Source organism: Convolutriloba macropyga, chromosome 4 (assembly GCF_964194025.1).
Source record: "Convolutriloba macropyga chromosome 4, txConMacr16.3, whole genome shotgun sequence".
In the NCBI taxonomy this organism is placed as follows: domain Eukaryota; kingdom Metazoa; phylum Xenacoelomorpha; order Acoela; family Convolutidae; genus Convolutriloba; species Convolutriloba macropyga.
In genome coordinates, this window is record NC_134471.1 from 59,471,160 (window position 1) to 59,498,668 (window position 27,509).

The window sequence follows — 27,509 nt, forward strand, 5'->3', positions numbered from 1 at the left end:
CTCATTCTGCTAAAAGTGAATTTGAACATCAGTTGCTAAGCAAAGCAATTCAAAATGAACAGACTCGGTATAAAAAATTGAAGTCAGAAATGGAAACGGGATAAACCCATAAAGCCCAATTTTAGATGCCCGCTATTTGAACGTGGTTCATATAAGTCTTAGTTACCATCTCTAATGCTTATTGGTATTGATTGTAGCCCCTGTAGCCTCTCTCTAAGAAACAGAAGTATGTTCAACTACGAAATGCCATCAAAATAAATCGCACTTAAAAAAAAATTTTGTACAAAAATCTTTTTTTTTTCAATATATTCTATTCGTTCAATCCAAATCATGCTTATTGGAATCAACGGCAGCTATTTTCCGGCAATCTGCCGGGTATGTTTGTTATGAAATTATTACAATATTACATTAATGTTTCAAAGGATATAATGTACCTTTACAAACATAAAGGAGAAATGGAAAGTGCACTTAAATATTACAAATGGGAACCAAACCAAAATTTATGTTATTAATTGCTTTAATGAAATCACGAAAATTTGAAGTAACACGACACTTTATCGAAATAATAATTTTCATAGTTTGCAACAAACTGGTTAAAGAAAAAATCTTCGAGATTTCTTTTAAATGTCGCGTTATTACATGGGCAGGATAAAAGTTTTAGGTATTTTTTCAAAATTTCAAGACCTCTTCGGATTAAGCTTTTGTCGAAGTGTTTGCTCCTACTAAATGTTTGATGAAAAACTTTCCACTTCTTTGATGTTTATAGCGAGATTCCATTTGGTCTATTTAATGCTGGGTTGTGATGGTTGAGAAATTAAGAGGAAGAGGAAGCAATTTAACCTGTAGTCAAGCAAGAGGCAAACAGGCAGTATTTTCTGCAGCTTAATATCTATTGACGATTCGAATTTCGAACGATGATAACACGCTTTCAAGGCCAGATTTAGTTGTTTTTGTAAGGTAACGATTGAGTTGTTAATTATGCTCAATAGTACGGCTGAATATTGTAAATGGCTAATTACTAAAGAATTAACAACAAGTAGCTTTTTTCGTGGGTAGTCTCTCAAGAGTCGTATGAGCACTTAATACTTTAGCCATTGTTGAGACCAGATTCGTAACTTCTGTTTGATAGCTGAGCTCATTATCTATAGTTACACCCAGGTTTTTCAATTGAGTTTTCAATATTTTGCTCTCGAATTTGTAAAGATATTGGTTGATAAATAGTCACCCTCATCTTCTCAGCTATCTATTTTAGCTTGCGTATTTTGTTTACTTCGTCGAATAGAAATAGGTCTCGCTTTACCTTAGTTCATAGCTTGTCCAGTATTTTGTCATTTACAAGTGTGTTTAAACATTAGCTCCTCTGCAGAGAGATCTAAAACAAACGGTTAATACTAAAACAATATTTAAAATAGAAGTTGGCTAAACCCATAAAGCCCAATTTCAATTGCCTGCTACTCGAGTTTTGTTTTTATTAGTCTTAGCTGCCGTCTCGACTCTTTGTGGTATTGATACTAGCGCCCTCTATCTTTTCATTATAAAACGGAAGTATTTTGAAATTTACTTGATAATTTGGTAAAGGTATCATTTTTCATGTTTAACTTTTTTTTTAGCTTTTCCGTTTATTTCATTAATTAGGTCAAGCAGCCTCTGAACGGCTATTATTTAAGCGTTATCCTTGGGCAATTCAAAGAATCACGATATGTTATCATGATTTTGGCCACGACGAAACAGGAAGTGTACCGAAAAGGCGAGTGGTTTTGCAGCTGACATTTTTTCGCTCTACTTTCAAAGAAGACTACTTTCGTTCTAATTTCAAACATCGAGAAGACAATGTTTGAACATAAAGTTTGCTTTTTGGCTTGTATTTTTTTTACATATGACAATTTGTATTGGTTTTCAATTTTTTTTTGCTTTTTGTCTAAATGGTTTTCCCAATCCCATTCTTTGTCTAATTTTTAAGTCAATGAAAATTCTTTGAAATGTCTTTCCGGGCTTTCGCAACTCTCGTGTTTGACTCCTGGCTTAATTTTACCGCTTCAACTGATCATCGCATTTTAATTGCTTTCACATTGAATTACTCAATGTAGTGAATACAGTGATGGTCAAAAGAGTAAAATGAAAAAACGGGAAAACCGATGAAGCCAGATCATTCATTAAATCAGTGCATTAGGTTATCAAAATTCATTAGAGCTAAAATGAATTGCGCACCAAATTAAATGAATTGCGCACCTAACTGAAAATGAATTGCGAACCTAACTGAAAATGAATTGCGAACCTAACTGAAAATGAATTGCGAACCTAACTGAAAATGAATTGCGAACCTAACTGAAAATGAATTGCGCACCTAACTGAAAATGAATTGCGAACCTAACTGAAAATGAATTGCGAACCTAACTGAAAATGAATTGCGAACCTAACTGAAAATGAATTGCGCACCTAACTGAAAGTGAATTGCGCACCTAACTGAAAATGAATTGCGAACCTAACTGAAAATGAATTGCGAACCTAACTGAAAATGAATTGCGAACCTAACTGAAAATGAATTGCGAACCTAACTGAAAATGAATTGCGAACCTAACTGAAAATGAATTGCGAACCTAACTGAAAATGAATTGCGAACCTAACTGAAAATGAATTGCGAACCTAACTGAAAATGAATTGCGCACCTAACTGAAAATGAATTGCGAACCTAACTGAAAATGAATTGCGCACCTAACTGAAAGTGAATTGCGCACCTAACTGAAAATGAATTGCGAACCTAACTGAAAATGAATTGCGCACCTAACTGAAAATGAATTGCGCACCTAACTGAAAATGAATTGCGAACCTAACTGAAAATGAATTGCGAACCTAACTGAAAATGAATTGCGAACCTAACTGAAAGTGAATTGCGCACCTAACTGAAAATGAATTGCGCACCTAACTGAAAATGAATTGCGAACCTAACTGAAAATGAATTGCGCACCTAACTGAAAATGAATTGCGAACCTAACTGAAAATGAATTGCGAACCTAACTGAAAATGAATTGCGAACCTAACTGAAAGTGAATTGCGCACCTAACTGAAAATGAATTGCGCACCTAACTGAAAATGAATTGCGAACCTAACTGAAAATGAATTGCGAACCTAACTGAAAATGAATTGCGCACCTAACTGAAAATGAATTGCGCACCTAACTGAAAATGAATTGCGAACCTAACTGAAAATGAATTGCGAACCTAACTGAAAATGAATTGCGAACCTAACTGAAAGTGAATTGCGCACCTAACTGAAAATGAATTGCGCACCTAACTGAAAATGAATTGCGAACGTAACTGAAAATGAATTGCGCACCTAACTGAAAATGAATTGCGAACCTAACTGAAAATGAATTGCGCACCTAACTGAAAATGAATTGCGCACCTAACTGAAAATGAATTGCGAACCTAACTGAAAATGAATTGCGAACCTAACTGAAAATGAATTGCGCACCTAACTGAAAGTGAATTGCGCACCTAACTGAAAATGAATTGCGAACCTAACTGAAAATGAATTGCGCACCTAACCGAAAATGAATTGCGCACCTAACTGAAGATGAATTGCGAACCTAACTGAAAATGAATTGCGAACCTAACTGAAAATGAATTGCGAACCTAACTGAAAATGAATTGCGAACCTAACTGAAAATGAATTGCGCACCTAACTGAAAATGAATTGCGAACCTAACTGAAAATGAATTGCGCACCTAACTGAAAATTAATTGCGAACCTAACTGAAAATGAATTGCGAACCTAACTGAAAGTGAATTGCGCACCTAACTGAAAATGAATTGCGAACCTAACTGAAAATGAATTGCGAACCTAACTGAAAATGAATTGCGAACCTAACTGAAAATGAATTGCGAACCTAACTGAAAATGAATTGCGTACCTAACTGAAAGTGAATTGCGAACCTAACTGAAAATGAATTGTGCACCTAACTGAAACTGCGCACCAAATTAGAACAAATTTTGACTCTTAAAAACAAATTTTGTCAAATTGTATCTCTTCGTGTTTTGTTTTCTGTTCAATCCCGATGTGCGTCAAGCGCCTCAACGGCAGCTTTTCGACAATTTAGGTTTGTTTAAGCTATCTTTAGGCTTTTCTTTCGTGTACATATCCGACGTTCATCCTATCAATTAGATATCTGTTACCTCTGTCAATTTTGAACTCTTTATATTTGTATAAATCCCGGCTTTAGTTTGAAGTGAAATGATATGATGGTAAACAATTTTTGTTGTTTACTAAATATTTATGCTAAATACTTTTGCAACTTATTTCCGCTTGATTTAAATGAACGAATTTGTCGTATCTAATTTGTGCTTTAGGGCTCCTCGGGGGGTATTTTGGCTCCCTATGTGACGTCACAGTGGGCAGTGGCTTCATTCACAACGCCTGCTGAGTGTCCCACAACAGCCGCATTCTCATCTCACAACACCATAGTCGGTTAGATAATTATTCAGCTCAATGGTATGATTGTATTGTTTTTCGTCTTCGTTTTTTAAAGCAGAATGAGCTTCATATCCAATAGTTGTTTCCTCAATCAATAACATTTTTCTCGCCATCACCCCCCTCCCATCGGCGCCCCAACCATCACCATTAGCGTAAATATTCCATGATTGGTGGCCTGTAATAGTTAAACCCTAATTATATAACATGTTTTTTTGTTAAAATACCTGGTACACTTGGGGGTTAAACAATATGGGGGAGGGTGGTTAAACCTCTTTGATGCAAACGAAGAAGCGCATGATAACTAAAAAGTCGATCTGGTTTATGAAACTCAAATTTTCACATCGTGGCCTCGAGGAATTATTTGTCACCTTTTAGCGTCTTTGTTCCGGCAGATATGTTTGCAATGGAAAGTACAATGTCATGGTACAATTGTTTATGATTAGAATCTTCACAATTTCCCATGATTTAATATCATAGTATTTAAACTTTCTTTATACAGATATTATGGAAAATAGATTGATCTGATTGGTTACAATTGTAAAATAAAATAGTTGGGTACTAACCAAAAATAGAAGTAGTTGGAAGAGTTGTGGAATAGAAAGTTGAAGAAGCAAGAAGTTGATTGAATTGAAAGATCAGTAGAAAATTGTTTTATTAAAAGGGAAAGACCACACAAAGAACTCTTAGCATTCGATGGCCTGAAACAAAGGGGAAAGATAACCTCGAAAATCTGATTAAGTCTAAACTAGAATGTAAATAAGATGGTGACAGGTAAAAGTGGTCTATGATTCCTTAAAATGTCGTGTTTTTACCTAAATAATATTGAATCGAAAAACCTTTACATTCAAATAGATCTTATACAAGCGAAAATTCTTTCTTATTTCATTGACACTGAAAGTTCAAAAATTTATTTACTTTATGAGACAATTATCTCAAACTGCCATGGCCTCTTTATAATTGATAAATCGAACTTCCAACATAGTAAAGTTTTAGCTCTTTTAGATTCTACCAACACAAAAATTTACCTATTATCAGAGAAAACCTTATTTTGTTTAACAAACTGAAATGTTGCCTAGCATTGTTGACGCACTTATTGATTCGGCTCATACGGAAAATTCTTTGGAAATTTTCTATTTATTAGAGACAAAACTTATCTTTCAAAACCGTTCTTTAGAAACCTTGTATTATTACTAACGAAGAAAAAAGAGTAATATTTCTTGTTGTTACCGAAGATCATGAAAAAGAGGAATTAATTATTCTCACACTCGACAAACACGCTTTCTTATATCTGAAAAACTATATTCTCATTGCAACAACAGTCGAACTTGATATTTTTGAATTTGAACTTCTTCACTTATTTTAAATATGACAGATGTGGCAGCAGCAGCAAATGCCATTGCAACTGCTATAACAACAAGCATCGGTACAGCGACAGCAGCTGCACAACCTGCTCCTACAGTTCAGTTTACGCCTTTCTCAGGGGGCCCAACAGAAGACTTTCGTGTGTTCAAAGAACAAATTCAAAGCTCAATCGCACTATCACAAGTTCCTAACGCCGGAAAAGTTGACTATCTCAAATTGCATTTAAGCGGGGGAGCACTTAGTTATTTCTTAGAATTACCAGCAGCAAGTAAAGCAGACCTTACAACTGCTCTCAGATCACTTGAGACTCGATATGCTAGTCAAAATCAACTTGAACTGTATAAACTTAAATTTCAAGAACGCAAATTCAATTTGACGAAGGAAACACCGGAAGATTATTTGACTGACCTGATGAAATTAGCAAACATTGCATTTCCAAGCACAACAGGAGCTGGCGCAGTTGATAGAAGTGGTGAACGAACAAGAAGAATTAGAGACGCATTCATTGCTGGAATGCCAACACAAATAAGGCTCAAACTCTTACTGCGTCCTGACACCGATACAGTTGACAATTTATGTTCGCAGGTGTCTAAACGACTAGTGCTTAAAAGTATTCTTCCAGACGATGAAGCTAATGCTACTGCATTTAACGCCGTCACACAACCAGAAACTTCAACGTCATTGGTTACAGCAATCAATTCAGTTATTGAAGCACAAAAGGATCTTGTAAAAAATCAAAAGGAAATGGGAAAACAAATGACAAAACTGGACAACAACTTCAGGAATAGTCGAGGAAACTACTCTCGTGGATATACTCAATACAGAGGTAACTTTCAAAACAGAACACCGAGGTGGACTGGACGACTTCAACAAAATTGGACTCCGAGAAACCAAGGTCAAAGTCGCCGAGGATACGGATACAACAACAATAATTACAACAACAACAACAATATTTACCGAGGACAACAAGGATACAGATCAAGATTTAATCCTATCATCTGCAGAAACTGTGGGCAACCGGGTCACATTGTCCGCGACTGCTTCTACAAAAAACCACCGGAAAGAGGCGGACATTTGCCGTATGATGTTTATACTGGACAATCAAAAAACTAAGTAAGCCACAGCCTGAAAATTTTTTATCAACACTAGCTCACTCAACTAACAGAAAATTTATACACACGCACGGTGAAAAACTTTTCTACGTATACCTAGAATTCGAGAACTTTTATATCGAAGCTTTGCTTGATACTGGCGCATTTTCTAGTGCAATGTCTCTTCCCAATTTCGAGAAAATCAAAGTACAATGTCCTCACTTAGTGAAATCACAATCTGAAAGTATTACAAAAACAGTAAAAATGGCAGATGGGACTTCCGCTTATATAGCTCTCAAATGTTGTCTCATAATATCAATCGGCGGACAAACATTTCAAGAAAATTTCCTAGTCTTGCCACAATTAAACTCGACTCTACTTGGGATGCCTTTTTTCAAAAACCACGAAATTGTATTTCACCGAAGTAAGGGACTTCTTTATCTGCCTGACTATACTTTTACGATACCTCAGAAAAATTCGAAGACAATCACAAAAAAATATGTATTAGAGAATGTTTCACGAGTCTCTATTGCAGCAAATCAGCAGGAAATCTTGGAGTGCAAATTACAAAAAGAAAACAGACACCTGGAAAATGCAATAGGAATAATAGAACCTTCAACAAAATTTGAGCAAAAGACAGGACTCTGCCTCATGTCATCCATTAGTAAAGTCGATAATAATCTAAACACAAAGGTGGGAGTTATTAATCTTCTCCCCCACAAAGTAACAATACCTCCAAACACAAGAATAGGAAAATTCACAATTCTCACGCCAAAACAAGCATCATTTATAATTCCTATTCATCCTTCTCTCATCAACACAACAGAATCTACACATTCAATCTTAGAAAACAAATCTACAAACAACAAATCAAATTACTGCCCATACTACAATGATGGATTTTGGTTCGCCACTCCAGAAAACTGCCCAAATGCTACAACGCTTTCTGGCGTGCAAAGAAAAATATATGACACAATAGTTAATTTCAAAAAATTAGAACTACTTGATCCAACAAAGGACACAAAAAGCAGAAACGAATTTCTTAACAAATTTTATAGGAAAAACACGGACTTCACGAAAATCGAACGCAAAAAAATGGAAAACCTTTTAGTAAAACACCACAAAATTTTTGCCAGACATCGACTTGATTTAGGGAAAAACACAGATTGCCTAGTTAAACTCACACCAGAACATGAAAGACCGATCTATACTCCGAATCCAACAACAGCTATTCACTTACGAGATGAACTTCTTATCGAACTAGCCCTCATGCAATATTACGACATTATAACAACACTGCCTTTTTCAAAATATTCTTCACCAATTTTTGCTCAGAGAAAATCATCAGGTAAACTTCGAATCCTAATTGACCTCAGACGAATAAATCATTTACTCAGACATGACTATAAAAATAACAACTTTCCTATTCCGACCATGGCAGATGCAACTGCGCATTTAGCAGGCAAGAAAATTTTCGCAAAATTGGACTGCAGTCAAGCATGTTTCTCAATGCAAATGGCTGATGAGCTGAGCATACAACTACTTGCATTCAACTTTGGTGGCCGAACTTTTGCCTTCAAACGACTAGCACAAGGACTTAGTAGGTCACCAACTGCATTCAGTTCATGTGTAAGCAAGCATTTACAATCATGTGTAGCAAACGATCAATGTTTTGTTTATTTTGACGACCTAGGCAGTGGTGCTATTGACGGAGAGTCCTTGATACAAAATTTAGATCACATTTTTGCTTGCATTGAAAAATTGGGATTTAAACTTTCAATGGATAAGTGTGAATTCGGTATTCGAATAATTAATTTCCTGGGACATAAAATAACTGAACATGGAATCGCTCCAAACAAAGAGAAAATTGAACAGTTTTTGAAAACAATTCGAATGCCTAAAACGTTGAAACAAGTGCGCAGACTAATTGGCTTCATGCAATATTTCGCTAAATTTATTCCCAACTTATCTGTGAAACTCCAACCATTTTTTCAATTGTTAAGGAAAGAAACTGACTTAATAACTACTCAAGAACACCAAAATAGCCTTGACATTTTGAAAAATAGTTTGAAGGAAGCATGTAACTTATCTTTAAAAATGGCTAAACCAGGATGCCAATTCATAATAGTCAGTGATGCAAGTTATTACGCAGCAGGCTATATTTTGCTTATTGAAGACTATCATGACCACTCTCTTAATCCAAACGAAAAAACCTATGCACCAGTGGCATTCGGATCGCATTTATTCTCGCCGGCTCATCTAAAGCACTCAATTTTTGTGAAAGAATTTTTGAGTGTTTATTTTGCATTCGAAGCTTTCGAACACTATATTTGGGGAGTTACTTCAAAGCCGATAATTGTATTAACCGACAATAAGAGTGTCAGTCGATTCTTCCAAGCAAAAAGATTGCCAACAAATATCTGGAACGCAGTTGACTATGTACTTTCTTTTCATTTTATGTTAGGCCACATACCAGGGAAAGCTAATGCTGCAGCCGATTATTTATCTAGAATTCATGTTAATCCTGGAACAAAATTTAAACTGAAGATTGATACCAAAGTTCCGATAAAAGACATTGACATCCAAGTTTTGTCAAACACGCCAGATAATAGTCTAAGTTCCATACAAAACGATTTTTACACGAACAAAAAAATTCAAAACGCTCCTATAATACAAGTTCACGATGACGAAAATACGTTTGATGCTGAGATAACAGGTTAAATTGATGTTCAAAGTGGAACACTAAATGCAATGTCGGAAGAAAACCCTCTGGATAAATTATATCTGAACGAGTCAACAAACACTTTAAATATTGCTTTTGAACAAAAAAATGATCCTGACATAAAAGAAGTCATTGCTTGGCTTCGAGCAAAGCAGAAACCAGACACAACTTACAGATCATATGATCAACAAAAGTATTGCAAACAGTTCAGCAGACTAGTTTTAGAAAACCAGACATTGTATCGGAAATATTTTGATCATACAGGGAAAATTATTACCAAACAACTAGTAGTTCCAAAACACCTAAGAAAAGAACTCCTATATCGAATTCACAACTCAAAACTGAAAGGACATCTGGGCATCAAAAAAACCATTACTGAATTCCGACGAAAGTACTATTTCCCAGGGTTTACTGAGTTTCTGATAACCTATATAAACAACTGTCTGTCATGCTTGCAAAGTAAATCAGTAAATCAAGAAACAATAAGACCACCACTAAATCCAGTTAGTTCAAATACTGGCTTCCCTGCAGACCTACTCGAAGTTGATATCGTGGGCCAATTACCTAAATCAGGAGGTTACTCATATATTGTCACGGCAATGGATGTTTTTTCAAAATATTTGTTTGCACAAGTAGTAACTTCCCCATCAGCAGAGGTAGTAGCAAAAACCTTAATGCAATGGTTCATGAGACACTCTTACATACCAATGGGAATTCTTACAGACAAAGGCTCTGCATTCACCTCCTCTCTTATTCGACAACTAGCAGAGATGCTCGAAATTCAATTGAATCATGCTACTGTAAAACACGCACAAACAATTGGATTATTGGAACGATCACATGGACCGTTGAAAAGATACCTCAAAATTTACGAAAATCAAACTAAACATGACTGGCACAAGTATGTTGATTTAGCAGTTTTTCAACATAACACTAGCTATCATACTGTTTTGGGATGTCCACCATCATTGATATTTCATGGTAGAATTCCGTGTAACCCAATCGACTTAAGGTTTAATAACAAAACGTTACCAAAATTTGAAAGTAAGTTTGACTATATCAGTGATCTTCAATCAAAGATGTCGACGCTATTCGGTGAAACTAAAGAGTCGTTAGTTTTGTCATTCAATAAATACCGAGATTATTATGACAAAAAAGCAAAAGCTTTTCCACTAAAAGTTCACGAATACTGTATGCTTTTGAATCCACAAATTTCTAATCAGCATGAAAAAGTAGGAAAATTAGAATGTAAATGGACTGGGATTTATGGAATTGAAAAAGTTTTAACACGGAATAACTATTTGATTCGAAAAGTCAACACCAACTTTACACAAATAGTTCATAGAGCCCGTTTAAAACCTTTTAAACCACAGTATAAAGTTGAAGATATAAAACTGATAGACGACAAAAACTTTTGCGAAGATCCACTTATCCCCGAAGTTTTAAAAGAACCTCAATTATTTGATTGTCAAGTTGAGCACATAGTCTACAGACCAATTGACAGCCGAAGTACCCCTTCAGTTATAACTACAATAAAAACACAACTACCAAAAACGTCAGAAATTCCTCATCAACCAAGGCCGAAAACACCTCCAAAAGCACCAGAAAATTTATCACAAACAACCACCCCAACGTTACCACCATCACAAAGCCCATCTCCAACTTTCAAAACACCACCAGACGATTTGCCTGATAAAAATGACATTCTAAGTAGCCCGACCAGGGAAAAATTTAATGAGCCCGGACCAAGCAGCACACCGACTTCAAATTTAGCAAAAATCTTAGCTCGGAAAAAACAGGAGAGAGACCAACAGCGCGAGGCTCCAGACTCAACACAACAACCCTTAATTCCTTCATCACAAAATCAAACTGAACTTCAAACGAAACCCAGTCAAATACCGAAACCCAAAGGCGTAATAACACAAAAATCTGGGCCACAAGTAGCAAATACAACTTCGAAATACGGACGGCAGCGCAAACAAACTCAATTTTTTGGAACTAATACTTAGCATGTTATCCAATTTTCCCGATTACCACCTTATTTTAATTACCAACTTAATTCAACTACCAAACTTTATGTTAACACCCTAATGAAAAGTTATTTTTATTAGGTTTATTTAAAAATTCAACGTACCTTAATATTAGCCAGCTATTAGTTCAAAGACATATAATTTCTTGGATAAATTTCTAACTTAGTGAATGCAAGCTGCAAATTTCAAATAACTTAGAATAAAATGGGTAACCTTGAATGATTCATGATTCTGAGTGCAAACATATACATATCTAACTCGATATAGCATGGTTTCTGCTTAGCTAACAAAAAGCCATTCCGAAAGCGCCTCAGGGTATTTTGGAATGGTACGGAATGCATACACATAAACTATTAACAATTCTTTTACATATAAAAGATATGTTATTACCTATCTTAATACATTAAAAAATTGGAAAAAACTTAAAATATTCAAAAATGAAGACAAAATTGAAAAAACTAAACACACAGCTTTGAAGCCCTGTATCATACCTATCAACTACTGAAATATCAATTTGATCCAACTGCATGTGTCTACGGGGGGTTCACTTAAGTTCAGTTAAGTAAATACTGCTTACAGCTCAAATTGATCACAATTTGAACATTACAGTGTTGCCATTTTGAAATTGCCACTTCTGAGCATGCAGAATTCACCAGCCCACTAACTTTTTCAGTACAGGACACTTTTAATAACTCCAGCAAGCCCAAGGTCGACACAGGTTCACATTTTCTCCAACTAAATTTCTTGACATGCTTTATCCACGTATCTAAATATATTCCTGTTACATATGGTACAAGTTGTATTTTACATATAATAACATTAACCTTGCTCTCGTTCCTTTGTTGCTAGATATTTCTCCTTTCTACCGGGTAACCTGAAACTACGTTTCATTCGTTTACTGGCAGTGAGCAAGGGCGACTTATTCAAACGTTTGTTACTATTTGGCATGTGAGTGACACCACTCCGAGTAAAGGCATACAAATGCTCTGATAACCCACTGACTTCAGTTTTATGGCTCTTATCAAGCTCCTTACTAATTTGTAGTGCACCCTCCATGCCGGCATAACCAAGCAAAGCTTTAAAACCTTCGTGTCTAATTCCAGAACCATAATCCCTCAAAACACGCTCAACCCTATTTAAATCCTTCGTATTACACGCCTCCCAGCCCCACACAAAAGACGCTCCCATAGTAGACGTTAACACAGCATGCGAAGCTAAACTTGGTTGGCACAGAATGTACCCTGGCTGTGGAATGTAACATTTAATATTTTCTTTCATAAACGAATTAACGGGGCCTTTCTTCACAAAATTCATGAAATCATCAGAATTACGAATAGCTTTCTCAAAATAAATGGAATGTTTGCCGGGAGTACAAATGAAATAAAGTTTTTCTCCGAGTAACGTTACAGACACTGAATCGTCACCTCCGGTTTCGATGTGCCCGTCGGTGATCCATGAATTGTATTGCAAAATTGCGTCTAATTTCGTTAATTTTAAACACGTTGGAACATCTGTCGAAACAACATTCTTTAATGACATGCTATAACACCAGGAATACTGATTAATTTCATTGTCAGGACACTAAAGTTTGGAATAGATTCGTGATTCACGGCCCAGCTTGTTAACAGTTGAAGGCAAATTGAAATAACAATCGACATCTGATAAAAACTATTGCTCATTCGAAATGTCATTTAGAAAATTCAGAAAGTTTTTGTCGAATTGGAACAAATTATGGTTACTAATTGCAATTGGCTTGTTTACCCAATCATTCGATATGTAGTTTGCATAGCCCGCTGTTATAATTTTACTTGTTGCTTCCAACCAAGTAGACGATTGTTCAACATCGATAATTGGTACAACATTCCAGCCGAGACTTATCAATTTATCGAAATTTCTAAATATACTGTTGAAATTAACTATTCGCTCATGCAACGATTCTGAATTACTTTTGAAGCGAGTGAGAGGCATTACATCTGGAATAATTTTACGCCATTTAAAATTATTGCTCTTTCATTTGAAGAAAACCACCTAAAATAAAAGAAAATAAAAATAAAGCCAAGAAATAAACTCAAGTTATTTACAGTACATTACCAGAAAGGCAACACCACAAGGCCAACCACAAACGCAACAAAATACAGTTACTAGAATTATGACAAAGTAATGAAGATGCGTTGTGTTTCCCAGTTGAGGCTGAACTTGGCAAGGATAATCAACATTTGTAGAATAATGGACAATTTTACTGTCCTCTACAAATGCCATGTAGTTCTTGCAGCATAGAATATAGGACCTTTCGTCCAACTCAACATTTTCACAACATAAAGATGAAGAGAACAGAAAGAACAGAAACAGGTGAGCAAACATTACCAAAACTGAAAAATTACCTTACCTGTTAGTGTTTCATTATTCATTTTATACATTACGCTGACTGCAGAACTGAAATTAAAACAAAAAAATCATCTTTGAACTTATTTTATAATTTGATCACTGCGCCCCTAAAATACTTCGCACTTGGCAGTAACATCTTTCATTTACGTCAGCAAATTTACCCTTGGGTTTCATAGACAAAAATAAACAAGCAAATTTTACAACTCAAATAAAAGTTTAATCATTCGCTACAAACCTCCTTTGGCCTGTTTTTACTTTCTCAAGAGTTTCATTATGCCTCAGAGGAAGCCACCCACATATGGGATGAACTGACAAAATTTAATTTCACTTCCCCAATCCACGGCTGCTATTTTAAGCACTTTTATTGATTTTTCTGCGGGTAATGTCTATGTTACTGTCTGGCCAACTGTAGCGTGCAATTAAATCCCGCCTCTATTTTTCCCAATCTTCTGATAAGATTCCTCGAATGATAGCAGCAGACATGTTATCACAGAAAAGTTTAATCATTTACAGTGCTTTGATATTTGTATTTTACAAAAAAAGAGATGAAAATCAAATCACAAACAGCGGAATAGAGTTCGTTTACCAGCAAAAACTTTTATTGGCAGAAAAATTCTCAAACGTGGAATTTTTAGTTCCTTTTCCCAGATTGCCCACTGGACTGCATATAACTCTCAAGAACATTTCGGACCAACTAGGAAAATCGTGGTTCTCATACAAGTTTGGTTGTAATCTCACGTATATGAACACTAGCGAATCGATTCTTAACTATGATTACTTCGCTGAATATGTTCAAAACCAATTACAGGCAGCTGATCTTGACATCAAAAATTTGAAAACTGAAATTTCTCAAACCCTTGCCGCTAACAAATCGAATAACAGAGAGAAAACAGGTGTACCCTTGGTGGCATTTGGAGCGTTAACCGCTTTAACAGCAGGCGCTGGAATCGCGTGCGCAGTCGGTAGCATTTTTGGTAGTTGCGGAGGAGCAAGTCGAAATCGTGAAGACATCGATTTTGCCTTGAAAAACTACAAAACAATGACCAGATTTGGACAGAAGTTAAGAATAATCTGGAAGAGAAATTCTTCGTAGTGGCTTCGCAACTGAAGGATATACGATTAAACGAAAAACAAATAATCGCGACGCAGAAAAATCATGCCCGAATTCTCAATAACGCAATCGCAGTTATCGAGTCGAACTCTCGCAGCTTAATGGCATGTTCTCAGTATTTCTATGCTCGGGATCAAAAACTCAAACTCCAAATTAATTTAGCAAGTTCATTATTGGCTCTGAATAACGAAATTAAAAGCTATCGAATTGCGACCTACGCTTATCGGCTAACAATTTTAAATGCCGTAATGACAATGGTCGAAAAATTAATTCCAATGACACTGTTACCGAAAAATGTTTTAGAAAAAATACTAGAAAAAATTGCTAGTCAACAAGTGAAATCAACTGACAGGCTTACTCTCGCAATCCCGCCAGCTCAGATTCTAACATATTACGAAACTAAGTTGTTGACAAGTGTTTCCGTGGAAGAATATGGAATATTATTTCGTTTGGCAATACCATTTGCATCAGGATCAACCGCCTTGAATTTATATCGCGCAATTACTATTCCGATGCCCACTAACGACTCGGATGGCTATGCATCACAGTACGAAACCGAGGCTGACTATATAGCTGTTGCTGAATCTACCCGAAGGATTGCATTGTTATCACAGCACGAAATTGATCTTTGTGTCGGTTCCAGTAGCTTTTCAGTTTGCACTAACGGATTTTCTCTGGAAACTGCGGAAGATACGTGTTTGGGAGCACTTTTACTTGGAAACCAGTTTGCTGCTCTTCAAAACTGCAACATCAACACAGTCAAATTGCCCGTGAAGGAGAAAGCGAAAAACTTAGGGAATGGAAAGTGGCTTATCATATCTGCAACAGAGCAGTTTGATATGTATTTGAGTGAAATGAGAGATACCAATCCTCTCAACAGAAAGAGACTTAATGGTTGTAAGGCATGCGTTATAGAACTAGAATGTGGAACCAAAATCGAAACTCGATTTATGGAAATTCGTGCAGATATGGTGTCCTGTAGGAATGATTCGGTAATGCGAGTAGACGTAAATTTAACAGAACCACTTCGTTATCTATTTTCAAAAATCCCATCTCTAAATGAGATGCCTCATATAGCAACGGAGTCGCAAGCCAGACAGCAGATTATTGAAAAAGTTCAACTGAAGATGACAACAAACTCTGATTACTATCGCAAATCATTTGACCGGTTGAATGAATTAACAACACCAATAGTGGAGGATTTGAAAATTATCCGTCCTTGTTTAAGCAGCAGGTTTACGGAGAGTTCAACGTGGAAAATGACTATTTACTTTGGTCTGATATCATTTGTGATATCATCGGTGCTGCAAATTTTATACGGATATTTTTGCAACAAATACAGAAATCGTTACAACTTAACAGATATGCTAATTGGGCATCAGCAAATCAAAGTGAGGCCGCTTGCAGTTGTAAGTGATGCCGAATACAGTTTTCTTCAAACACAATCAAATTCTGAACTCATGAGGAAGTATTTCATTTTAAAGGAAAGTGACATACGAGAGAGAGTAATGCCATTAGTGCCCAGTTATTCAAGCAGTTCACCAATGAACGAACTTTGTGAACAAATTGCAATGCGAATTCAAAATTCATAAATCGCTTTCTTACACAAGGCTGTGGTCATTATCGCTTAATAAATTGCTTTCAAATGCTTTGAAAATGCTTTCAAAATTTTCTCCTTAATAGTGATAAAATTTAATTTTAGAGGCGCAGTGTCATGGTACAATTGTTTATGATTAGAATCTTCACAATTTCCCATGATTTAATATCATAGTATTTAAACTTTCTTTATACAGATATTATGGAAAATAGATTGATCTGATTGGTTACAATTGTAAAATAAAATAGTTGGGTACTAACCAAAAATAGAAGTAGTTGGAAGAGTTGTGGAATAGAAAGTTGAAGAAGCAAGAAGTTGATTGAATTGAAAGATCAGTAGAAAATTGTTTTATTAAAAGGGAAAGACCACACAAAGAACTCTTAGCATTCGATGGCCTGAAACAAAGGGGAAAGATAACCTCGAAAATCTGATTAAGTCTAAACTAGAATGTAAATAAGAATGGGGGAGGGTGGTTAAACCTCTTTGATGCAAACGAAGAAGCGCATGATAACTAAAAAGTCGATCTGGTTTATGAAACTCAAATTTTCACATCGTGGCCTCGAGGAATTATTTGTCACCTTTTAGCCTCTTTGTTCCGGCAGATATGTTTGCAATGGAAAGAGGCGTAACTTTTTGTAACTTGGCGGTTTCCTATTGAATAGGGCAACTTAACTTATCGTATGAGCGAGATAAGAAGCCATGAAGAATCAGTTTGTTCTTAGTTAAGGCAAGAGTAAAGGTCACTTCAGAAGAATGGAGGATAAAACAAAATTTTCCACTGTATGCGGCTACCTTTTGTCAAGCTTGATTGAATCACCTTAACTGCAGCTGTATTTAGCAATCATGATATAAAACAAATGGATCTTTTCCGTTGCGCCCCCATTGTAAAATATATGGCAAATCATGCGTCTGGGGGTGCAATTATTATGAACGCACTGAGCTGGGGGGCACAAACGGAAAAGGTCCTAAAAGTTTTTTGTGATTAAGAAGAACTGTAAAAGAACCGAGTTGCTTTATTTTTTCGCTGAGCCCAACATACATCCTATAGATTTATTTCATTTAATGTCGGTTAATTCATTTCGAAGTCACGCAATGTTTACTTTGACGTCCTCATGTTATTTATAGCAAGGAATTTCCCGTCGCCAGCCGAATTTTTCTGATAATTTCGCTGATATCTCTGCATAAATAATCTTTATAAATTCTTGAGTGAAGGTCATACGACTGCAAAAAGAACAAATACAAGCAAAAATCAAAGTCTTTTCAATTTAGCGAAGAAAACGGTGTCGAAGCCTATAAGATCAAAACTATTCACCAAAAATAATGAATAGAATCACTTGCGCCTTATTGCAACGCCATTAATGTGATATGTGACTTGTCATTAATGCGCCATTGAAGTGACGATCGGACACGATATTCAAAGAGCACCTCCCAAATTGGAAAATGTCAAAAAAATACCACTATACACATGAAACAATGAGTCATTATAGGGCCGAGAATACTGCCATTAAGGAGAGTAAGAGACAAGACAAACAAGAAAATCAAATAAAATCGACAAGCCTTACTGACGACCAAAACTCAATGTCGATCTATTTTTTTTAAAATAATGAAAAAGTCAAGATAGCATCAGATAAAAGTAAACTAGAGGAAAAAAGTAAAATACCAAAAATTAACTTAACCAAATGAATTACATTTTACCAGAAAAGATATGGGACCTGTCTTTCTTAAGAATGATTAAGAAGTAGACAGAAAACAAAAAGACAAAATTACAAAACACAATTACACTTTTTGAAAACATTGAAACTCAAAGTGAAAGCAATTAGCTATCAACTGACATCATTCCTAGGACTTCATCGAGACCTTAATACAATAGCATTGGAGCTATCCAGAAGGTCATACGTCTGCAAAAAGAACAAATACAAGCAAAAGTCAAAAATTCTTTTCAATTTAGCGAAGAAAACGGTGTCGAAGCCTATAAGATCAAAACTATTCACCAAAAATAATGAATAGATTCACTTGCGTCTTATGGCAACGCCATTAATGTGATATGTGACTTGTCATTAATGCGCCATTGAAGTGACGATCGGGCACGATATTCAAAGAGCACCTCCCAGATTCGAAAATGTCAAAAAAAAATAAAAATTGTAAATGAAAACTTGTAGTATCAACATTAAAAAAACCCATATTTAAATAATGAAACAGCAATTAAGAATGCAAACTAATTCGCTTGAACATTCGACCTCTCGTTTTGCATAGACTACATTTAAATGGTGCAGGAATAATATTGAAAGTTGCAAATCTAAAAAAAAAAACAATTATTTTGTTAAACACAATTTTTTTAAAACCGCAAGACAAGAAGGGGCGTAAATTTTGAACTGAAAAATGGTAAATGTTTTAACTTGTCATTGCACAGGAAGCCAATTGAACGTGTAATTTCTCAGATTAGGTCAAAAGACTACACATTAACTCAGAATACAGGCAGAACTCAAAATTTCCAGAACAACTTTATGCCAACGGTGTTGAAGCCAAAAACCATACGCTTTCAGAAGAAGTTATTATTTGTGTTTATTGGTCTCTCCTTGCACGTAAATTTGACTCGTCAAAAATTCAGGCTTGGTGCCAAATGATTTTGGTCTCTGACTAACATAGAAAAAAGTCTAATGTATTTTAAAAAAGTATACAGCCCCCCATAACAATCCGAAGCATTTATGAAAAAATATGAAATTGCACAACTAGACCAAAGCTGGTATACCTCTTGCTGGTTCTCCATTGAAACGAAAAATGTGCCAAATGTACCGAAAGTTCTAAATTGGCCAAAAGCTCCTTGTATAAAAAAAATGATGAATTTTGGATACTTATCGAGTTTTTTTTTCAAAAAACCCTTATATATTAACTGAAAGCGATAGAAAGTTTCCTTAATAGCTCACTAGTTACCGAATTGAGCATTTGATTAATTAGACTCAGTTATAAAACTACGAAAAGAACAATAATTGCTGGCAAATCTCAAGTATTCATTAAAAATTTACAAAAACAATTGGTCGGAGTCATCAAAACCTTGAACTTAACTCATAAAACAAAATTGTTTAATTGGAGCTTTCTGGAACAATAGGGAACTTCTTTATAATTGAAACTTTAATTGGCAGAGGGCTTTTATCTAATTGGGATTAAAAAAATGCAAAATTATTTCAAAGGACAGATATAAAATACATAGAATCTTTTTTTCATTGCAAAAATCAACAATGAGACCAAAACCGATTTTGCTACCGCTGCACGGCTGTTGCAAAAGGCAATTGTTCTAAAAAATTGCCTAATAGTTTTCTAGCAAACGAAAATCTTAATATCAAAAATAATCTACATTTTTTAAAATATCGGTTTAAATTAGCGAAACACCGCAAAAGTGTTACTTCCTATATTTTTTAGGAACTGGAGGTTCAATTAGCCCTTATATGAGGCGAGAAAGATCGTGTCAACATTTTTTATATCTGCGTCACTGGTCAAACTGGACAAAGGGGTTCAAATAGGCGTATTTGATGCCATTTTTAAAAAGAAAATGCTGAATTTTCAAAAATTTGGCTGAAAACCTTGCCAAAACAATTGGTTCCAACTATTCACCAACTCTCTTCTTCCTTTAGACGTAAAACCAATGAGACTATCTTTGCAATTTTGTGCATATTTTAGTGGAAATTGATTGAAATTTAAGCAAAAATTACGAAAAATATGAACATAACAACGGAAGTTAGTCTAACGTCCACAAATCTTGAAACCTCCATAACTCCTCGGAAAAAGCGAAGCTCATAAAAATCTTTTATTTTAAATTCTTCGCTTGACATGCTTTCTAATGATACCACTCACAATCTTGTACAATAAATATATCGATCGGCAAAAATTGACGGAAAAAGCCAGTTGATTTATAGGTCCTCTCCCACTAAAGGGGGTTGGAACAATAAGTCTTGGAAGTCATAGAGCATAACCCAGATTTTTATTCCTGTGAATATTAATCGATTGAAACATATTTACGTTGAAAGTTGATCAATGGCCGCCCTCATTTTCTCAGCCGGCTTTTATAGCGGCCCTGTTTTTATTGCGACTCGAGGAGCACGCACTTTGGACCCCCCCCCCCCATTTTGCTCACCCCATCCAAAAAAATTGTTAGCATCCTTAAGCCTCAGTCGGACGGTACCGAATCCAACCTCACGTCGGTGGCTTGAGAGCAATCCACCAGAAGTTAGTCGGTTATGTTAAAGCGAACGAGCAACGAAACCGGAAGTGGAGGGAGTGAATAAAGTATGGAGCACGGAATTTTGAACCCCCATTTTGCTCACGCCTATCCAAAAAAAAACGTTAGCATGCTTACGCCCTAGTTGGACGGTAGCGAAGCCAACTGCACGTCGGTGGTTTGAGAGCAATCCACCAGAATTTAGTCGGTCATGTTAAAGTGAGCGAACAACGAAACCCGAAGTGCAGGGAGTGAATAAACTACGGAGCACGGAATTTTGACCCCCCATTCTGCTCACCCCTATCCAGAAAAAACGTTAGCATCCTTAAGCCTCAGTCGGACGGTATCCAAGCCAACCGCACGTCGGTGGTTTGAGAGCAATCCACCAGAAATTAGGTGCACCTCTCATTATTAATGGCTCCCGAGCGAAGTTTGCAGCATTTATATCAGTCCTGTTGTCTTTTTTATACAATTTTTGGCTTGACCGGTGATTAGTCTAACCGTTTGACTTTTCTTCGTCAAAAACTAGATAATCATGTAGACCCCAGAGAGCATTAAGTGGCTGAGCAGCCGTCCTAGAGCCTTATGCACTACTAATCATTTAGTATGCCATCGACTGAAATTGTAGAAAATGCATCCCGTCCCTCTTCCTCCAGCTGGCGATTTGATTTGAGCCCTCTCGTCGAGCCCTCTCAACCCCCCATCGCGTTAGCCCCTCCACTCAAGCCCCTTATGCTGCCATCCCTAAGACCCAGCTGGCTCATATCGAAGCCAAACACTCGCCGGTCGATTGAGAACGATTTGCACGACGTTATTCGGTTTTGTTTTTGTTAATAGCCGCCATCCGCCTCTCATGGGCTATTATTTAGGCTCTCCTCTTTCATTATTCGCGTTACCTTTTGATAACGTTTTGCGTTTAAAATAGGTCACGATTTTCGAGCTTGACTCCTGACTTGCCTCACTCAGTCTTTCAACCGAATGGATTTGAAATTCTTTCACTCACTGAATTACGCAATGGAGTGAATGCGGCCAAGATCAATAGAGCAAATTCAGAAAATGAGATGAACATATAAAGTCCAGGCATTAGGTCATAGTGAATTAGGTTATCAATGTTTATTAGCTATTTGGCATTAGTCTCAGGCTTAATATACTTCATTTTAGAAGCTGTATTATTTATAGTTTCAGAATCTAACTGAAACTGTTGTTTCGATAGCGCCTCAGTAAGTTAAGTTTTTTTGGAGCTTTCTAAACTATTTTGCAGATTTTTAGGCAATTTTACTCATTGCATTGTTTTTCTGCATGAGACTTTTGTGAGCTTATTTTGGCTAGCTTACTATTTATGAGCACTTTTATAGTCTCGATTACATAAAAAATTGTCTTTAATTTGTGTATGTACTTGTACTATATGAAAAAGTAATGAATTTTTCCTATTTTTTTAGAAGTTATTAATAGCCGCCTTCAGCCTCTCAAATGGTTATTATTTAGGTGCTCTCCTTTTATTCGCTTTACTTTTTGATCACGTTTTTCGTTTTACATAAGTCACGATTTTCACGTTTCGCGATTTTTACATTTTCACGATTTTTCAACTGGATGGATTTCAAACTCTTTCAGGCATTGAATTACGCAATGTATTGAATGCCGTCAACGTCAAAAGAGCAAAATCAAAAGAAGCGGGATAAACCGATGAAGCCCGGTCATTAAGTCATAGTGCATTAGGTTATCAAAGTTCATTAGAGAGATTGCTAGCTGATATTATTATTAAGCTTAATACCCTTCAGTTTAGAAGTAAGTAGAGGTTTAGAACCTAACTGAAACTGTATACTGATTTAGAACATATTCTGAAAATTAGGAAAAAAATTCGTCTATTTCAATCTTTTTTCTTTTTCTGTTTTAATCCCGATGTTCGTCTAGCGCGTTATCGGTTTTTTATTTTCCGGCAATCTGCTGGCTGTGTTCGTACTTTTTGGCTAATTTTCCTTTCATTTTTTGACAATTTTGATTTCTGCTTTTATGCGTATGCCCATTAGATTTTAGTTATTTGGAAGGCTAGTTGTTTTTGTGAAGTCGAGTATTTTCCGGAATACTTCTGGCTGTCTTTTTTAAACGTCGTTTAGCAGCGAATTCATTCTGATCAAAGTTCTGTTAAGCAGCGGTTGCTCAGCAAAATATTCTAGATTGAAGAGAGAAAGTATTAAAACAGAGATGGAAATTTTAGGTGCCCGGTACTTAGTTTGTTCTTATGTCATATTTTTCATCTAATGCTTATTGGTACTGTTATTATTCCCTGTGTCCTCTAATTGTGAAGCAGAATTATGTTCAACTACGAATTGAGATCAAATTAGTTTGCAATTTTAAAATGTTTTTTACAAATATATTTTAAAATTTTCTGTTCTTTCAATCTCAATTGGGGTGATGTGAAACAGTGGTGACAATTTTCCAGCAATCTGTTGGGTATGTTTTTACATCTTTTTACTTTAATTGCATTAATAGCCCCCTTCAATCTCGTAAAGGCTGTTATTGGGGCGCTCTCTTATTTACAAATCAATGAAATTGAATTTATTGTTTTTTTTCTTAAGATCTGTTCGCCCATTTTCAATATTTTTTTGAAGTCAAATTGTTGCAGTAATTTTTGTTATGTAGAAACATAAGAGCGAAAATGAGTGTGGTCTTGCGTGGTAAACTTTTTTCAGTTTAATTTTAAATCAGAGTGAGAAAACGGTGTTTGAACAAATATTCGTGTTTTTGAATGTGCTTTTTTTTGTTCACGTGCGACAATTTGCCGTACATCTTTTCTGTTTTTTTTCTATTTTGTTCTAGTCATTTTAACGTCCAGTATAGAAAACGGGTCGGTTGATTAGAACAGATGATAATGTTTATTTTAAATTGATGCCACTAAAGCTGCAACTAAAAACTTCTTTGCTCCAAAAGTATTTCCTCTTATTATCTTAAACTACAATTTTCTCAGGTACTCTGCCAATGATTATTTCAAATGAGTAGAGACCCGTAGAAACTATTATAGAAGGAAACTTGGAAACGAATTCAAAATTTTCTAATTGAAATGAATTCGAATTCTTATGGTATGTATCCAAATGATATATTGATGTTTTTCTGCATCGATTCATTGTCTCGCAGAACATGTATTTCTGCTTTCTCTAGAGTTTTTGAAAACAAAAGACTAGCGACCAAATCTATTAAGATAGCATGGGTTTTAAAAATAAACTCAAACTATGAAAAGATTATTTGTTATTTTAAAAAACAGACACTGAACGAAAAAAATATGTACGAAGGCTGTTATTGTAGAGGAAGAGTTATTTTAAAATTTGAAATCGTTGATCCCTAATTTGACATCAAAGGGTCGGCCTCTTCTTACGAGAGAGGATGGCAAAGATTTGGAACTTTATTGGGAACTCAAGATAGAACTTTTGTCATGAGGTCTTTGAACTTTTTGAAAAATACATCTTGAGTCTTGGAAAAGTATTTGTCTTTTTGAGCACAGACAACATACTAGAAAGCAGAATTTTTGGATGAAGGATAAATTGAATAAATAGATTTCAATAAATTGAAAACGAGTTTTTTTGTTTTTCAATTTATTAACTGTTTTTAATTTGAATCTGATATTTACTGAATGTTTTATGTTGTTCGGGTCTTTTAAGAGATACTTATTTAGTCCACTTGTTTTTACAATTTTTTTCACTACTTGGTAATGTAGCGTTTTTCGTTGCGTAAGAAGGCGAGAAAAGTGAGAAGTTTTGGAAATTTATTCGTCCAATGTTCACCGAGAAATCAACTTTGATATCTGTTCAACAACCAATTCTTTTTTCGAGGATTTTTTCTAACTATGTCACTCTTGTATCTCTGTCAAAAATGGCTTAACAAAATTGTCGGTCCATTTTATTGGAGGTCGGAACAAACTGTTGTTTATTAATCTTTTGTTACAATTTTTCTGCTCATGCACGATTTTTTGTGCGTTCATGATCAGACTTTCGTGCGTTCATGTCCAGACTTTCTTGCGTTCACCAGACTTTCGTGCGTTCATGTCCAGACTTTCGTGCGTTCTTGTCCAGACTTTCCTGCGTTCACCAGACTTTCGTGCGTTCATGTCCAGACTTTCGTGCGTTCATGTCCAGATTTTCGTGCGTTCATGTTCAGACTTTCGTGCGTTCATGTCCAGTTTTCGTGCGTTCATGTCCAGACTTTCGTGCGTTCACCAGACTTTCGTGCGTTCATGTTCAGACTTTCGTGCGTTCATGTCCAGACTTTCGTGCGTTCGACAGACTTTCGTGCGTTCATGTTCAGACTTTTTGCGTTTTTTGGTGTTTCCAGACTATGTAATTTTGAACGCACGACGCCCCCCTCGTGCGTTCATCTTCGGTCTGGACATACTTGCTTCCGTCTGGGATCTCCTCAACCTGGTAGTGATTTTGCAACCTTGATAAGTGAGAAGTTTTGGAAATTTATTCGTCCAATGTTCACCGAGAAATCAACTTTGATATCTGTTCAACAACCAATTCTTTTTTCGAGGATTTTTTCTAACTATGTCACTCTTGTATCTCTGTCAAAAATGGCTTAACAAAATTGTCGGTCCATTTTATTGGAGGTCGGAACAAACTGTTGTTTATTAATCTTTTGTTACAATTTTTCTGCTCATGCACGATTTTTTGTGCGTTCATGATCAGACTTTCGTGCGTTCATGTCCAGACTTTCTTGCGGTCACCAGACTTTCGTGCGTTCATGTCCAGACTTTCGTGCGTTCATGTCCAGACTTTCTTGCAGTCACCAGACTTTCGTGCGTTCATGTCCAGACTTTCGCGCGTTCATGTCCGGATTTTCGTGCGTTCATGTTCAGACTTTCGTGCGTTCATGTCCAGTTTTCGTGCGTTCATGTCCAGACTTTCGTGCGTTCACCAGACTTTCGTGCGTTCATGTTCAGACTTTCGTGCGTTCATGTCCAGACTTTCGTGCGTTCGACAGACTTTCGTGCGTTCATGTTCAGACTTTCGTGTGTTTTTTGGTGTTTCCAGACTATGTAATTTTGAACGCACGACGCCCCCCTCGTGCGTTCATCTTCGGTCTGGACATACTTGCTTCCGTCTGGGATCTCAACCTGGTAGTGATTTTGCAACCTTGATAGTAAACACGAGCTGGGTGCATGCAAAAGCAAAAGAGGCATTTCGTAGGTAGGAATTAATGGAAGGACCAGGAACCCCGTGTTGTTCGAATATGGTATCAGATTAGGTTTTTAAGACCCTATAGTTTTACCAACATTTGTTGGTTTATGCAACGGGGTATAAGCTTTTCATGCAGCTTTGTTTGAGGTATACGCTTCAATGTGCTCTATATAGTATGTGTTTTAGCAATCTGTTCTGATGGTTCCTACTTCAAGTACATCTTCAGTGTAGATGGCAGTGGACTCATCAAAAGAGAGATGTACGACAACTTCCTACAGCTAGCTCTATCCTCACCCGAAAACGATTTCTAACATTTACTTTTTTGCATTCTGGATTCTCTTTTTCCATTGAGAGTCATGTGCCAGCATAGATTAGTTTCTGCAGTCGTTTCTCCCTTAAGTACAAGCTTTTTTGAATATTAATTTAGTTAAGGCATTCATAATAAATTTTGGGTGATATTCAACAACGGTGGTGTACATTTGGGTGCTACAGTATTTTCGATTTTGTCATGACGTTGAATTTTCACGTGAGATTATCCACTTGGAAATAATTTTATCTTCAAAATTATTGGCCCGCTGATCAATTGAGAGGTTCGCATTACAACAAACCTATGGGTGTTTAGCGTTTCAAAGGATTGTGCCATAACTTGCATGATTCCTTGAATAATTTTAAAAACGATTCACCAGCGTTAGTTTCCCCAGGTCTCATTTGGATAATAGCCACAGGGCGTGAATTAGTTCAATATTCCGTTTAAATTATTCACGCTTTTCTCTTCAATTTTTCACTTGTTTCTTTAACTATTATTCTCAAGTGTTTAGTTTGTCGTTTTAGTGTGCATTTATTTATTCTTATGGAAACGATGCAATTTAGATAAAAGACCGAAAGTAGAATACAGAAAATTAATTATTTAGTCAAAATTTGTTTTCGTCCATGACCAAAACGGGGAACATTTCTGATAGTTTCCATAGAAATTTGTTTTCAATGACGTCTTGTCTTATCGCGTTTCTCAACAAGGAAATTTAATAAAATTAGCCATGGTACCTTAGATGACGTTGGCAACGCGTAATGGAGTTGTTTATTTGAGGAAATTAGAGAGACAGCTTCAATCAAACTGACTGCTTTCAACTAATCGATTGGCACAGCATGTAACTGTGCTAGAACTGTGGAATTTCATGAATAATTAGGTAGAATGAACGCATACTGTTTTCTTATCTTCTTTGCTCACCAGATGAAGAGAATTGTTACGTCATAAAGGTCTGAAGTGCTCCTAAGGATTGCTATAGAGAGGAATTATAGATCTTTGAACTTGTGTAATGTAAAAGAAAAATGGGTAGACCGCAGATACTGATCTGAAATATGAC

The 27,509-nt window shown here is 36.0% G+C and overlaps 1 protein-coding gene across 1 annotated transcript in view; it reads left to right on the forward strand.

The window, feature by feature from the left end:
* The window catches only part of LOC142337793 (WD repeat domain phosphoinositide-interacting protein 4-like), a 68,673-nt gene extending 41,608 nt beyond the window's left edge, over positions 1–27,065 (forward strand). Inside the window, exons 8-9 of the mRNA XM_075387311.1 lie at positions 4,346–4,463; positions 26,335–27,065. Of these exons, the coding sequence (XP_075243426.1) occupies positions 4,346–4,463; positions 26,335–26,459 (243 nt within the window). The 3' untranslated portion in view covers positions 26,460–27,065. The remainder of the gene's footprint in view (positions 1–4,345; positions 4,464–26,334) is intronic.
* Positions 27,066–27,509: the final 444 nt, after the last annotated feature.